Below are 17127 nucleotides of genomic sequence, written 5' to 3' on the forward strand. Positions count from 1 at the left end.
ATTGTAAAATGAGATGCTCAACTTTTATTAAATTTTATTTAAAATTTAGGGGCCCAGACCAGCTGACTCCGCTTTTCCCTCCAACACCGGATCCGATCAGGCATATGTCTTGTAAAATTAATAGTAAATTTATTTGATGCCCGCCATTATTCGTTGTTATTCGCTTGTATGGCGCGTCATAGCAAGACCTGCAAGTACCAACAGTACTAGCAAATAAAGTATGGAACGCCACAAACGCATAAAAGACAATGTGTATAATAAAATACAAAAGTAGATAAGATACTGTACATTTTTCATACAATGATTAAAATCTGTTTTTATTTCAGATTTCAATAGCATTGGCCAGTTACTACTTCACAAGCTTACAAAAGGTACTAAATAAACGCTGCTCACTTTCATATAATAGTAACAACAAGGGATTGAGAAATGAACTGAGAGCATGTAACATACAAACAAGGCCTAATATATAGTAATACAGTATTGGGTATAGTCCTACAATAATGTGTATAGGCCTAACATGTGGCGTACAATATGTGCCACAGATACTACGGTGACGAAGCATTTCCAACACTATATAACGACATAACGAATACACGTCTTGCGTCGCTTTGTGCACTAAACAACGACGCATGGTATTGTGTCGCCTTGTGGGGTGCTGTCAGCAAAACAATAGAGTTACAAAAAATATTTATATAAGAATAGCACCGTATACCACTGTATCAACCCAAAGCTATAAGAACCAACATATTAAGTAAATATATATATTTGTATGAATTAGGGAGTTTAGATAAAAACTACATGAAATTTAAAAAAAAAACCCCAAAAATGTATATGAGGTGCTGTTACCAGTAATGTTACCTACAGTATACCCATTACAATCATTCACCATACTGACTCGGGAATAAGTCTACCACCTTTGAACGAAAAGTGTGCCCAGTTTGGGGTGGGCTTATACCAGAGGTTATGCATCAGATTAATCCAACATGAATATTACTCTATATACAAGGGTGGGGTTATAACTGACTCTTCAATGTATAACGACACAGTGGAAAACCTATGGACATAAATATATTCAAAATGCGTACAACAGAAATTTATTTTTACAATGATTATTAGCATCCATGGGACAGCTCTCACACAATTTCAATATAAAACATTAACATTTTATTTATATCTGAATTACTCTACAACAAAATATACCACTCTTAATATTTCAAAAAACTATAATGCCATTACAATCGTTTCTATATTCGTAAATGTTATAAAATTAAATTCTATCAAGTCAGGAATTAACTATCTTCTTCAAAATAGCAAATAAAATTTGAAAATACTATTTCAGATAAATTAACTTAAAATTTGAGGTATTTCATATCGGAGCAAGAACCATTTTGTAGAAGGTGTGAAAAATATATCATATTCAATAAAATACAGTAAATTTGGACAAATTTGTTCAAAATACATATTTGTAGATACTACCAGAACAAAATTTGTTTGTTACTGTAGCAGGCACTTTCATTAAACTATCTGTTTTCATACGAATACAGTTTATACCATTTTATACGTTTTACTAATAAAATATTCTATAACATCAGGACATTCAAAATTGGTTTATTACAGTACTCTATCCAAGTATCTGTTTAAAAAAAAATTAAAGTAAATATAATTATCTAAATATCACGACTTCACGTCTATTATGAAAACAGCATTTTAAAAAGCAGCCCTGAACATGATTAATAAACACACATAGTTACATGTCATCACATATTTGGTCCCCTGAACATGTATAATGGCTTTGAAAGTATGCATCCAGGGCCACTGAACAAGCATATAAAAGCATGCTGCGTACACGTGTGCCCCGAACACTTCATATTTCAGTATACATTATTATATATTGTTTTTCTGTCAATTGTTTGAGGCATATTATTTTAACAAACACGTACAAAAGCCAAACATTCTTTGATTTGCAAAACATACTTTCTTACACAAAGTAAAATTAAAATTATTAATATCAACAAATGAAAAACAGAAGATCTTAAATAGATTGGAATATTCCATTATTGTGTGGGGTGAAAATGTAACAGCATGAAACACTTTGTAAACAGGCAAACAGTAAAATTATCTCCATACAAATGTGTACACAGACAAATACCATATTCTATTAGTGACAACATTACTAACTGAAAAGTTTGTAACACACTTTAAATATCATTATTACATTTGATTTGTAAGATATAAACCTTTGGATCATGTGTACACATTTCACATTCATGTGATATACATAGTTTATATTTCCCATAATATTGATTATACTCATTTAATAACATTACAATATGGGAATATCCCAAATATGATGACAGAATAACAAAACATTACCATAAAACAATAGATCATTAGAATGTTGTTTATGAAGGAGCTTGCTCAGTAGCACTAATATTTAACAATTTAACCGGTGATAGTATTTTGATTTGAAAGGGTACAATATTCAAACTTGATATTTATACTAATATTTGGAATGATGCTCTAAACATGATTAACAATTGACTAATGATATCAACATCAGCAGTCTGAAAGCACGAGCATATTCAAAGATGAAACCAGAGACATGGTAATATATGTCTCTGTTGAAAACTAATATTCTTTGTGTTGAACGATAATATTGAATTTCCACAAACAATACAGAAACAAAGAACATTGTAGTCCAATTGTCATCATCGGCTTAAAAGTCTGTTACGCATCGCTTGTTACACACCGCCTGTGGTGATCGTTTTATGCAGCAAGTCTGCCGTGTGTCTATATATAGTGTAGCATATCTATCCCATAATCCTTCCTCGGATAAAACGTGGCTGAATCGCATCGTTGATTGTACCGACCGTGTATCACTCCTAAACGTTCGCAGCAACTGTATTCACAATCAAGAGCTTGTACAATATGGTTTATTCACAATCTGTTCAAATGTCAACCCAGCAATCGTATTTACATAATCCAATGCCCTTAATAAACGTTACAATTTAAGTACAATATAACATTATACAATTACATAAAGAGAATATTAAATATACAACAGCAAGACCATCATGTGATCACAATGTTCAGTTGTCAAAACCTTCACGCTTGGATGCACAAAGTTGGTTCACATTAATAACGTACATTTCTGGAGGTTCACATTGTCTGTTTTACACTCTTGAATTCGTAAATAGGTTCTGTTCACACAGAGCAAAAAGCTTGACAATTCACATTGCAATGTTTGAAATTGTTTCACATTAAATCCAAATACAGGATTCAGCTCCTGTAATTCTTGTATTAAGGATACAAACATGTTTTGATTTTGTCAAATTATTATACATCTCCCGCCGGTAACACGCAAGATGTTGAGTTTATACAGTATGTACATTTAGTCACTCTTGATTCACTCACTGTTCTTTGTCATCATCCTTTGTATGTTCATCATTTTGTGTTTACACACAGCTGAATTTGTCTTGATAATATGAGTTCACAAACAGCTGAATTTGTCTTGATAATATGCGTTCACACAAACATCTGAACTACACCAAGTAGACGACTCATATTTTGTATTCATATACAGATATTATACTCTTGATATAAGAAAAATAAATCCATGTCACGCTTCAATATAAATTTAATCCTTTTCTAGGTACTAGCTTTTCTGTTCAAATACAACTTTTTAAATGTACACTTGATCTTTCACTTGGCCCAAGCTGTTTGTGTTCAAATGTACAAAGTAACTTGTCTATTTTAAGCCAAATCTGTAACTGCCATGTCAGCAAAAAAATATTGATATATTGTTTTCAAATATACAATTCAATTCCCTACTTTACCAACTTATTGATAGATAGTTGCTGGTTACATTTTAAATCATCTCAAACGATGATAGTCAGTTTCCTTCAATAGTGTAGCCTTCCGTCAGCCACTATGAAGTTTCTGTATGTTGTAGCCTTCTATCAGCCACTATGAGACATCTTTATGCTGTAGCCTTTTATCAGCCACTATGAAGTATTTTTATGCTGTAGCATTCTATCAGCCACTATGAAGTATCTTATGTTGTAGCTTCTATCAGCCACTATGAGGCATCTTTATGCTGTAGCCTTTTATCAGCCACTATGAGGCATCTTTATGTTGTAGCCTTTTATCAGCCACTATGAAGCATCTTATGTTGTAGTCTTCTATCAGTCACTATGAAGTATCTGCTTGTGTTTCTTCTATTATTATTTCTGCATCCATTGGCTCCTCTCTGAAATAAATTTAGAATTTGATGAACACCCCAACATATTTTTAAAGTCCAAACAAATTCAAATGTTTTGTAATTGTCACTTGCACTACCAAGACCAAACAAACATTTTTTCAATGAATTTCTGATGAAATATGATGAGTTATTGTGTAATCATCATTTTAATGCTGGGCCTGTTCAGACTAAATTAAGATATCTGGTAAGTTGGTGTCATGGTCTTTTTTCTTATTTTATTTTTTAGTTGCCCTACGTACATTTTTAGTTGCCCGGGATCGAGGGCAACTGAGAGCCCAGAAGGGATATGTTTAAAATTAGTTACTTACTCTGCTGGTTGTTCTTGTTTAACTTGCATTGAGAGTGATGCCATTGCATTAACTGTTTCTTCATGTTCTTTGTCAGCAGCCTCACTAGCTGAACACGCTGCCAGGTTAGCTTTGTTCCTCACACTCGTCCAGAACTCGGCTGTCAAATGATTCATTCATTAATGTAATAATTTATGATTGAGTAAAATAGTGGTAACACGAGTACACATGGACACAAAATATTAGCATAAACACATGATTAGTAGAGTTGTAATTTGGTGGTTACTGTGCTTGCCTTCCAAACCCAATATCAGGGGTTCAATCCTGTGCTAGTGCCAGGGTTGGAACTCACAACTCTTTGTACTCCACTTCAAAGTCTCAAATGAGTCTTGGTTTATAAGTACGATACAATTTATCAATCCGGTAAATGGCGAGCAATCTTGCTGTTGGGTGTCGATGAAATAATTATAAGTAAAGAGGAAAATAAACGAATACTGAACTTTCTACTTACATTGAATTTGAACAGTTTTTTGTAGGCATAAAACAGCATTTTTGCAAGGTCGTCTCTCCATGACCTCTCTGGAAAACTGTAACTCTGGTCCATCTTTACCTAAAAGCACCATGGCGCAAGCCTCGGCCGCATCACAGATTGAAGTCAGGTCGTAGCCTCCTTCCAATACGAGCACCACACGGCCTCCAGCTAGGGTCATTAGCTGGCGAGTCATATATGCAAATCCTACATGAAACACAAGACACTCTGAACTTACTGTATACAATACACATGTCACAAGCCATGTGGTGTCAAAGGTTGTATGACAGACATATTTACTTTAATGGGCCAGTATAATGCTATAGTGTATCATTACATGTCATATATATATATAGACGTCTGGGCGGAATTACACATACTTATACACACTCATTTTAAGATGCTTATAGAGCATTTTTAAATTATGTAATACTGTTAATATAGATATTTGCGGTACTAGACGTACCATTTATTTTGTATCACCAGAATATATATATACAGTATTTCTTTTACAAGAATATTTCTATAAGTTTAATCTAAATCATAATGAACGGAAAACATGGTATTTGATACAAAATGGATTATGCAACGAGCCGAAGCTCTTAAAACTGTTCAATATATAGTGAGTGTGGAAGCACACATCCCAATGTCCCTGCATGATACACGACAACTTAGGACCTAGGAACTATGGATAATGTATCGTTGGTCGTCGACTGGACATAGAATCTTAAAAAACTTGAGTGTGGAAGCACAGATCCCAATGTTCCTGCCGCATGATGTAACTAATCACTTCTACTACTTACCAGCATGCGATACTTCATATCCACCAAGTGGGTTTGGATGACCTGGGGCAGCATCAAATCCAGCTGATACTAACACTACATCAGGTGAGAACTCTCTAGCCAACGGCATCACAATAGTCCTAATAAAAGTGAAGAACTTAAATTATGGGATGGCAAAAAAAAAAAAAAACAGGCTAAAGCTTCATTAACACCTGTTATGGTTCATGAAAAATGGTGCTGTTCAAATCGAAATACTCATTTTTCATTATTTAACAAAACGGCACCGTCAAATCCAGTTCACGAAGCATATCACTGTTTTTGACAATGATTTGATTTGAACGTATGATTCAGGTATTTAAGTCAGAAGATGTTTTGTCCAACTCTGCCATAATTTAGTCTAGTTGTTTAAAAGAATTATTGTTCATTTAAATGATAAGGGATCATGTCAAAATTATTCTACTATAGTAACTACATTTTCACATGGTCCCTTACTTTGTATATTTTTTGTATATTTTTGTAAGATCATTTCAATCCAGACCTTTTTATTTGAATTGCCCCATGTGGGATGATTAAAGAATTTTGAATTGAATTGCATAATGCTGGAAATCAACAAACCTAAAGGCAGCTAAATACTCAGCATCTCCTAGGGGAGGATCAAGGCCACCATGCCACGCAACGTTCACATTGAATCCAAGACCATCACCACAACCACACTGTAAATAAAAACAATTTCATTTACTTTATTAACATAAAAAATTAATATGGAACAGTTTTCTAAAGGTTAAGTCAATAAATTTAAATTTTTGATCATAACACTAATAGGAAAAATTTACTGTACCTTCCAAACTTTTATCTACTGACTGGTGAACATTTTTTTGTGATTAAAAGTTTAAATTGTTTTATATCATTTACTTTTAATAGTTTTACACAGCACATTCATTTTGTTCCTGTTTTATTTAAACATTAATAAAAAATACCCACTTCGTCAGAAGCACCTGTCCCTGGGAAGAAGTTTCCGTTGTCATGACGATGTAACGAGATGTAGAGTACATGTTGGTCATCATAAAATAATTTCTGAGTTGAGTTGCCATGGTGTACATCCTACAAATCAAAAATAATTATGTCTTTTTCATTTTCCATTTTCTTAAAACATCTATATTATAATAGCACTAAGCCGAAATGTGTTCCTCATCTCTTCCTAAATCACAAGTCTGTTTGAGTTGGGGCACCTTTTACTTCCCCTTTATCCATTAAGCTATATTAAAACGTAAAATTTGTACGAAAAATGTGTTTTTTTTAGGCCAATTTCTTTGAAACTGCCGAATGCTGCATTCTCGGCCACATTGAAACAATTAGTTCAGAAATGTAAATTTCATTGACACAATTACTGCAGTAATGTAAATGTTTCTATTGAGAAGATTTACAGTAACTGTACAAGAATAACTAAACACAAAATGTATCTTTACCCAATCTACAATCAGAATCTTGTTGAGTTTCAGTTCTTTGCGCAGTTGTTTGGCAGCTATGGCAATGTTGTTGAAGAAGCAGAAGCCCATGGCCTGTGAGACCTCTGCATGGTGACCTGGAGGTCGCACCAGAGCAAAACCATTCTTAAGAGATCCTGTAGATACCTTGAAAGCAAGATCTATTACACATCCCACTGCCTACATTAACAATAACAAGCAATTATGTTTAGTAAGTAAAAGTTAAATCTTCTTTAATAACTACAGTATAAAATAGACTCATCATGTAAATAGTTATTTACAGTATTTATTTATTAACAGTTTAGAAAGAAGCATATTCAGTAACATACAAACTAGTGTCTAAAGCTCTGTCTACACTATAAAACGTGATGTGCACAAATATGGAAACGATGATCATATCACTACTATATTTCAGTAACATCACGCTATTTGATCAAACTCCTGGACAGAGCTTTAAACATTAACTAATATAGGTTTATTAAATTTTAAAAATGATTTCTTTTATTTATAGCAGTATGGTTCCTTTATGACACTTGTATTCAAAAGACACTTGTGAAACAAACGAGGCGAAACATATTCTTTATATGTTCTTTAGATTAGGGGACACCTGTTGGGTCCTGACGGTGTCCCCTTAATAGAGGTTCTACTTTAAAAGTATCTATTTGATAGCTGCCCTCTGTAACATACCATTTTCACAGCACCTGATGAATTGTAGTCATTCCAGACAGTGTCATTGTCAGAATCTACACCAAGACCACCACACGGTAAATAGGTAAAGTTTAGCCGAGGAATGATTGCTAACAAACAAAATAAAATAAATATATGTCATAAATATCTAACTATTTAGTCACTAAAAGTAGTTAATACATAGATCTTGCTGCATCAATATACTTGACGTTTCTTTTTTTATTGCATGGTTAGACCTGTGTGTGAAAGTAACCAAATGTTGCATTGTCTTATCATGGTCAATTCAAATTGTTGGTACCAATGAAAATATAAATGATAATGAATATGACAATGTAAATGACAATGTAAATGACAACGTAAATGACAATGGAAACGACAATGTAAATGCCAATGTAAATGACAATGGAAATGCCAATGTAAATGACAATGTAAATGCCAATGTAAATGACATTATAAATGACATTATAAATGACAATGTAAATGTACTAACCAAGTTTTGAACTGTCTAATCTTGATCGATTCAAATTGTTGGTACCATAAAATAAAGTATATCCTTCGCTATGACATGATTGTATCTCTTCCAATGTCCCCTTTCTCCCATGAAGTTGCTGTCAACAACAAAAAAATATAGAAAAATCAATCAACCAATCAGAGTAGAGCTGGTGGGTTGGTTACAATTAATTATAAATCAATAAAAGAGCAATAACATATTTTTATCATAGATCTTCAAAAGGCGTGTTCTATTTAAAATTCAGCACAATAAAAGTGGCTTCAGGTTGAGATATTTGCATACACAATGAGTACTTAACCACTAGATAAAAAATAATAGACCAAAAATCTGTCCATGTTGAAGTTCCATGGGTCAGTGGAGGACATAATCAAAATTTCTTCAATTGAAGATGAATATTATAAAAAATGAACAAACAAACAAAAGATAGTCCATCTTTGACTTACGTGGCATTCGGCAACAATACCCCTCTCTTGAAGCCTTGCCCATATGCTCTGTAACCTCCCTGGATGTTCCGGGTGGTTTGAGTTGTCCCCACAAGAACACTGGTGTTTCAACATCTGTTGATCGAATGCTAACCCTAAAAAGCAACAATGATTGACATATTAGACAGTGCTATATAGTGTAATGGTAAAAGAATCAGAGGCATGGATTCAAAACCTGTCTGTTCCATATTGCTTGTATTTATTTTTATTTATTCATAGGAATCACCATTATATCGGTGGCACACATTTATCAGTTAATGGTGCATCCAATTTACAGACAAAGTTACAAATAACATAAGCCACAAAGTTCTAACTGATACATAACATCAAAACAAAATGTAAATTAATTAATTAATTAAATATGTATGGGAATACATAATATACAATGTACAATATATATAACTACAAAAAAAAATATATAAAACAAAACAAAAGAAATACAGTATCTTTAGGCAAGATGGTTTACTCTCATTAACCCATCCTTCAGATAAGACATACAATAATTTGTCTCATGTTCACACATTGTACATGTGCACGATGAAGAACATGTTACACTATTATATAAGGTTTCATCGCCTGGTGTGCTGATCATTAGATGCTGCTCTGTGGCTGCCATTTGTATGCAGACGGCCTAATCTGAATTTTCTCAACTGAGGACGAATTGTAATACATTTAAGCCCAGTGATGGTATACAGTTTTGCCATGTTCTGTGAGATGACAATTTCTAGTTGTTGATCTGTATTAGCATTGAGACATTGCTAATATAAACATACCAAGCTCAGGCCTTGTCTTTTAAGGCGAACGAGTGCAATCACTCATCTAACACAGTCCTAAACTGCCCTTGAGGATTGCGATTTACAACACGCTTAAATTTAGTAAACTTCTACACACCAAAATACAAACATCACACCTACAGCACCCCTGAATGTATTGAGGATTGCAATTTGTAGCACACCTAGACAAGGCCTGCAAGCTACCATAAGGGATATAACTTAAAACACCAAGGGATACTACTTAAACCAACCTACCAGTTGTACAATCATTTCTGAGTTGGTCATTTCTTGGGAATGTGCTTGATGTACCTGGTGGTAAGCTCTTTGTCCGACTTATTGGTTTGTGAATAGAATTCAAATCATCTCCAAGACCTACATATCATCATTAAAAATAATTCATAATTCTCATTTACATTGGTGGTTGTTCATTTTACCCACAGCAAATAGAATAAAATTTAAGCAATTTTTGAAAAAGAATACAGAAACACTACAGGCCAGCAATATAAATAACTGACAAGTAATATTTTGAAAAAGAGTATAAAGATGATGAAATCTGCAAGACTAAAAACTTGTTTCATCTTGGTATCCTTAATGTTATTTACCTGAAGGTGTTAATGGCCCTAGTGATTGTTGTTTCATCAACTCTTCTTGTTCCTGAAAAATTCAAAAGAAAAATTAAATATAATTGTTGAAATCATTAATTTTTCCAGTAATGATTGTCAACATGAACTGTATAACTTGGAAATAGGATGAAAACATTGTGTAAACCAAGTATTGTTGTGAAGGTTCGGCAGACGCACACAGATATTGTCAAGCCTGAGCTGTTACAGCAGTACTGTTTTCAGTCATTCAATAAATCATGATGACTGAACAAAACCCTATGCAATGCCAGTTGTGGCGAGCTTTAAAATAACAATCACTCAGTCGTCATCCTCACATTACTGCTTCGTAAACTCACTCACCTGTTGTAACCTAATTCTCTCCTCTTCACTATCTACTGGTTCCTGTTTCACTTTGACAACATCTGCCATCTGTTGAACTGCCTCTTCTTCTTCATCTTCTTCAACATACCGTTCGATTACCCTGCTATCATGGAGACGTTTATAATTTGACGCCTACAATTTAAAGCAAAAAAAAAAAAGTTATTTCTTTTCGTCTACATAGCTGACAAAATAGTAGTGGGAATATATACATCTATGAGAACAAACCAAATTCATAGGAAAGCCAATTTCAATTTAATTAAGACTTTTATATTATGAAACAAATTGCATGTCATCTTGTAAAGGCCTCATCCAAAATCTTACCAAAGCAGCCAAGGCTCTGTCTACACTATCAAACTATAAGTGACAATTGTGATGTGCCCATATATGGACACGGTGACGTCATATCACTACCATATTTTGGGCACATCACACTTTTTTTGTCAAACTAGTTCATTTATTTATTTATTTATTTCGTTTTCTTTCAGTAGGGTAGCCCTCTCAGTAATAAAATAAAACTGCTCTTCCGAGGGGCCCTACGACACATTTAAACATAAAAACATCATTTTAAAACAACTTAAACTAAAACTTCAGTTTGACAGTGTAGATAGACCTTTCAACAACAAATAATAAGTATGTACCTCTTGCTTGGCTTTGTGTCGTTGCAGAAGCTGCTGTTGTTGGTGGTGAAACTGCTGTTGTTGTTGTTGAAGTAGCAACCGCTGCTGTTGGTGTAACTGTTGAATCTGTTGACTTGGGTTTGTGGGTAGAGGCTCAGATCGCGTTCGAACTAGAGGGCGGTGTACAGGCCTGTGAACAAATTATACAGAAAGGATATCACTCACAGAATAAACATGCCAAGTTTTTAAAATTTGTTTCAGAAGAGGTAAAAAGATTGATCAACTTAGTTTAATTCCTGGTCACTATTTTTATTGAGCCTATAAAGCATGCACAGTGTTCTTAAATATTTAACTTAAGTGAAAAAATGCGCAATCAATAAGAGATTGTAGTGTTCGATTTGCAAAAAAGGGTAGCCCGGATGTCCTTAGTAAAATATAAACTTTTGCAACAACATTGATAATAACACCACTAAATGAGATCATGGACACTGTCAGTTGCATTGTGGGTAGAGGGTAATATCGTATTCAAACTAGAGAGTGATACAGAAAGATCACCATTGAGTGTACTTACCCCATCATCCGTTGTGACATGCCCTGGGCTATTGCACATGTATTGGGATCCTTGAAGGCAGGAAGGGAGCCCATCATAGGGTGAAGCACAGCATTTGGTACTAAAGGAATGGTTGGTAAGCCAGTCTGGACGAGAGAAGGATTACTCCCACTATATGCACTATTAACTTCTGTACCTGAAAAATATAATTTTAAAATAGTTATTAACTACATACATAGATTGCAGGTATTTGATTGGTTAAAACTTACCTGCTGGCTCTATTTATTTTTTGACCCGATAAACTTTTCATACTGGAACAACCCAATAAAGGGAAAAGGCTAAAAAAAAACTAAAACTGCTCCTTTCCACTACTACTAAAAAAATAAATTTTGCATGTTTTTCAACCAATATTATAAAGACGACGTCAAAAAAAGATTGTAAAGATGTGTTTTACTCAACTGTAGGCACCTTAATATTTGTTCCGTTCAATAGGGTGTCATACTAATACAACTAATTCTATTTGCCAAATGACAACGTTACAGCCTTATTTTTGCATGATGTTATTCTAAAATTAATTTACAGACAAGCGAAAACAAAAACATACAAGCTAAAAATAAATTTTAACAGCTTAAATAATTTGTTAATTTATATTTGAAGGTTATTAAATGAATATGTACAGTATTATTGAAAGTGAATAGATCAGAGTCCAGATTTATTTTTACTGAAATTCAAGTAATTATGCTAGTAATGTAAATTTAAATTCATGAATTCAATTATAATCAATGCGATAATTACATGGTTATTGGCCCAGTCTATATATAGTATGTTTTAAGTCTCCTTAATCTTGTTTTCTACTTTTTTGTCTTCCATATCTTAATATAAAACACAAATGAGGCATTGACATGAATCTCAGTAACACATGTTAAATACCGACTGAAATTCAGTAATTTAAACCTAATTGTTTTGTACAAACAAAATTACAATTTACAGAAGTCAGTGATTCCTAATTTATTGAGTCATAAGTTAATAAAATTACACTATCAAACTAGTTTGACAAACAAAAAGTGTGATGTGCCTAAATGGTAGTGATATGCCCAAATATGGTAGTGATATGACATCATCATGTCCTTATATGGGCATATCACATTAAGTTTGATAGTATAGACAGAGCTTTAATCAAGCAGAAACTGAAGATCCCTAATCAAGTGAAATAAAACTGTTATTGTAACAAAGTACTGTACTTGGATTACACGCACCAGTGATAAGCCTTAATTCTTTACTTGTCTATGAACTAAAAAAAATCTCAATAATCATGTTTATTTTATGAAATTACGGTTTATCTAAATCTTACATCAAAATATAATATGTACGTCACAAGATTTTTTTTACTGCTAAAATTAATTTTTATTGTAACACTACGTGATTATTTAGTCAAGTGTTTGCAGTATAGATTGTGCTATTAATAGTATATTATTATCCTTGGTAATTAGCTTGCAGAATGTACGTGTTGTTGTAATCGCAAGTTGATAAGCAACATGGTATGGCAATACAAGAAGTAGTATTAAATAATATATATAAAATGTTACTATAATAAATAAGAAGAATGGAATAAACAAATAAAATATTAAAGAGCAGTAAAATAAACAATTTGAATTTTTTAAAGAATATTTTTTGTTTACAGAGAAATTTAATCATAAAACAATAATTCATATAAAACTGTGTGTTATTTAACTTGTTTAAGACACAGGGGAATGTGTGAATTGAGTATTGAGATCTGTATACACTACCAAACTATTTTGACCAAAAAAAAGTGTGATGAGCCCAAATATGGTTGTGATATGACATCATTGTGTCCATATATTTGTTAAATGAAATATCTGAAACATTTATGAATTTGTTGATTATTATTTATATATCTAACATTAGTACATGATATGTCATACAGTTGATTATTTGTCTTTTTTTTCAATTTAGAGGTTGGTATAAGACAAGTGCTTTTACTTCTATTTTCGATCCCTGAAACAGCTCCTATTATTATTGTTACCATTTAACTTATTGTAAATGTATGCTTGCTTTTTTTCTTTGATTGTTTCAAATAAATGTGAATGAATAATAATAATATATATGGGCACATCAACTTTTTTTGTTACATAAAGTTTGATAGTGTAGACAGAGCTTTAGGTAGAGTTTTATATTATATAGTTTGACTTTCATTATTTTGGACATAGATTTATTACACATTAATAATTCTTAACAAAATACTCAACACTAATAACAAGAAGGAAATGCCTGGATATTAACGTTTTAAAAATAGGCGATAGTATTGTTGTTTCATTCGCTCTTAACAAAATAAAAAGTGAAATTCTTTGAATCTAATATAAACCAGACGTTGGGTAGTTGCCTTTAATTATTTATACAAGTTATGATAAATTACCCATTTATTAAAAAGATAATATTATATATGCAATTATGGGCACTTTTCAAAACAGGCAGTTGGTTGACGTCCACAATGAATATTTTCATTTAATAATTTTGATTATTGATAATCGATCTTAAGTCTAAGTAGGAAATATAATTTTGCACTGCATGTTTTCCTATTTCATGAGTAGCAATAAAGTAGTTTAATCTATCATTTTTCTATGTTGCACTGGCCAAAATGTTCTCTGATCTATTTAATTTTTTTAAATGTTATGTCTTTAGGCACATGGCCCAGGATTACCTATAGTAAATTAATCACTGTATTATAAGATGATTGAGAGGTTTTTGACCAAGTGGCGATGATATTCCGGGGCAACTCACCTGGTGTAGCTGTTGTCATGTAAGCTGGGGCAAGTATACCAGGGCCTATCGCTAGCCCCTTCCCGTGTATTACACGTTTACTTAGAGGAGTAGTCTGTGGAAAGAAAGAAACAATTTAATGAAAAGTACATGGGCTGGATCGGTATTTGGTAGTATGTTAGTATTTAGAATAATTCCTCCATGGTACAAATAACATCTATTTTAGGAGTTGCATAATATAAAATTATATACAATTATATACAATTAAATCTGATAAGACACATTATGATCACTTTCAAATGACATTGACAGAAATTCAATATACACAATTAGATTTGATGTTTATGCCATTCTTACTATGTTTAACATATGACATTGACATGTATTTAATTTATCAGTTTCTTAATTTAAGAATAAAGATACTTTGATATTATTATTATTATTATTATATCAAAATTTATAAAGCCTCAATTCAAAGACCGAGGTACAAAATCAATGGCGCTATGCATGTTAGTGGTCGAAAAAATAAGTTTTGAGCAATTTTTAAAATAAGGCAACAGAAGAGCAGTGTTTAATTTGTGCGGGGAGTGAATTCCAGAGTGTGGGTGCTGCAAAAAAAAAAACGATCTATGACCAAAGGTTTTAGTAGCTATGCGTGGAACAGAGAGTAAGAAATCATCAGATGATCTAAGAGTCCGTCCAGGAACATAAATGGTGATTAATTGACGGATGTAAGCAGGTTGGTTACAAAGAAGTGCTTTAAATGTAAGGAGCAAGATTTTAAATTTGATCTGATTGTCAATGGGGAGCCAGTGAAGTTCTCGAAGAAGAGGTGTAATGTGAGAGCGACGGTTAGTGAAGGTAGTGATTCGAGCAGCCGAGTTCTGTAGTCGTTGAAGATTGAACTCAATCAATTCAGTTTGCCTCCATCCTTTATTTCAGACATAGAATTTGCATGTAATAAATAAAATTAATATTCTTTAATGTCATACAATACAACTTAAATTGTTGCATTACCAACCCCAAAAATTCTAAATGACATTATTGAAATTCGGAATGACATCGAAAAGATTGTGAGTGGATAGTTGACAATGAGATGATTAACAACCTAGAGATACATAACACTATGCTTACAATCATCAGTCATGTGTGCTACAATCCTGAAATAGCTAAAATAATAATTAACTAGACATGAAACTCGTCACTTTGACGAGTTAGTTATCCGCACCACGACAAACGCCACGTGCACGTCATACGTTGGAATATTGCACACAGATAAAGATTATGGCATTATGACAAGAACTGAAGAATATGACATGCTGTTAGTGCTGAATTTTGTGTCATATAGTATATACATGCAAACAGTATAAGCTGTATACATATTACATACAGTGTAGAATAGGTGAAATTACGGGACCCGCCATTTATTCCAATTTTTAACATGGCGACGGTATCAAAATGAAACACTTAGATAGCAATTTCAGAAGGAAATTATCTCAGAAACAACATATTAACGTGTAGAAGAAATTTGAATACGTAAAATATAGATGCGCACCCTTTTAAATGTGATGAACTATTACGCAAAATATGAAAATACGACTTTTTTTATTCAACTGGCCATATGATGACGTCACAACATCCGATTGGCAAAATGTTTACATGAATTCGTATCTACAATCCAATAGCTTCCAGAAAACGTTTTAATCGTGATTATCACATTTTATTCTTACGAGCTATTACAGATTAAAATTTACTGTAAAGATGAAATTAATGACCCACGTAATTAAAATTTTTAGGCATGATGACGTCATAAAAATTAAAATATTTTTATCTCATGCTAAAGAAAGTTGATTGACCTACACAATATATAAATTTAGGAGAAAAAGGAATACAGATAAGCGTGATGCGCTCCATTGAATGTGATGAGCAATAACGAAAGAGACAAAAATCCTATATTTTACATTCGTGTGGCCATACGATGACGTCACAATGTTTTTTTAGCCTTATCGATGCATGATCCGATATCTACAACTCATCAACTTCTAGATTTTGTAATAAAAATAAACGGTTCACGGTTTACTTTAGAAACTATGACTGTTTAAAAAAAGACATAATTTTGACGATTTTTTAAGCTTTTTCATAAAAAACGCGCACGAATTGTCTAATTCAACGTGTTCGTATGGCGTTATTTAAACTGGAAAAGGTCTAAATTGTTTTCAAAATTACTAGGAAAGACTTGAAAAATATAATTCAAGAGAAAAAAATATGTTTTTAACGCTACGTGCGCACCGCGTGCGTAAACAATTGCGCGCCCGTGGGAATTTTTGACATGCTCAAAATGACAAGAAACGCATAAAAAGTTGATTAGAAATTAATTTTGCGCATTTTGAAATTTTAAATGCG

The 17127-nt window shown here is 32.8% G+C and overlaps 1 protein-coding gene across 2 annotated transcripts in view; it reads right to left on the bottom strand.

Moving 5' to 3' along the window:
- Positions 1 to 496: 496 nt before the first annotated feature.
- LOC144841033 (histone deacetylase 4-like) overlaps positions 497 to 17127 on the bottom strand; it is a 57009-nt gene continuing 40378 nt past the window's right edge. For both annotated transcript variants that reach the window (XM_078697184.1, XM_078697185.1), the window contains exons 10-25: positions 14746 to 14839; positions 11968 to 12142; positions 11418 to 11586; positions 10759 to 10911; positions 10399 to 10450; positions 10052 to 10168; positions 8985 to 9118; positions 8521 to 8638; positions 8031 to 8140; positions 7326 to 7523; positions 6841 to 6960; positions 6475 to 6572; positions 5881 to 5999; positions 5060 to 5284; positions 4570 to 4708; positions 497 to 4249 (exon numbers count right to left, since the gene is read on the bottom strand). In XM_078697184.1, the coding sequence (XP_078553310.1) occupies positions 4192 to 4249; positions 4570 to 4708; positions 5060 to 5284; positions 5881 to 5999; positions 6475 to 6572; positions 6841 to 6960; positions 7326 to 7523; positions 8031 to 8140; positions 8521 to 8638; positions 8985 to 9118; positions 10052 to 10168; positions 10399 to 10450; positions 10759 to 10911; positions 11418 to 11586; positions 11968 to 12142; positions 14746 to 14839 (2079 nt within the window). In that variant the 3' untranslated portion in view covers positions 497 to 4191. The remainder of the gene's footprint in view (positions 4250 to 4569; positions 4709 to 5059; positions 5285 to 5880; positions 6000 to 6474; positions 6573 to 6840; positions 6961 to 7325; positions 7524 to 8030; positions 8141 to 8520; positions 8639 to 8984; positions 9119 to 10051; positions 10169 to 10398; positions 10451 to 10758; positions 10912 to 11417; positions 11587 to 11967; positions 12143 to 14745; positions 14840 to 17127) is intronic.

The sequence above is a fragment of the Antedon bifida genome, chromosome 4 (genome assembly GCF_963402885.1).
Source record: "Antedon bifida chromosome 4, ecAntBifi1.1, whole genome shotgun sequence".
NCBI classification, from domain to species: domain Eukaryota; kingdom Metazoa; phylum Echinodermata; class Crinoidea; order Comatulida; family Antedonidae; genus Antedon; species Antedon bifida.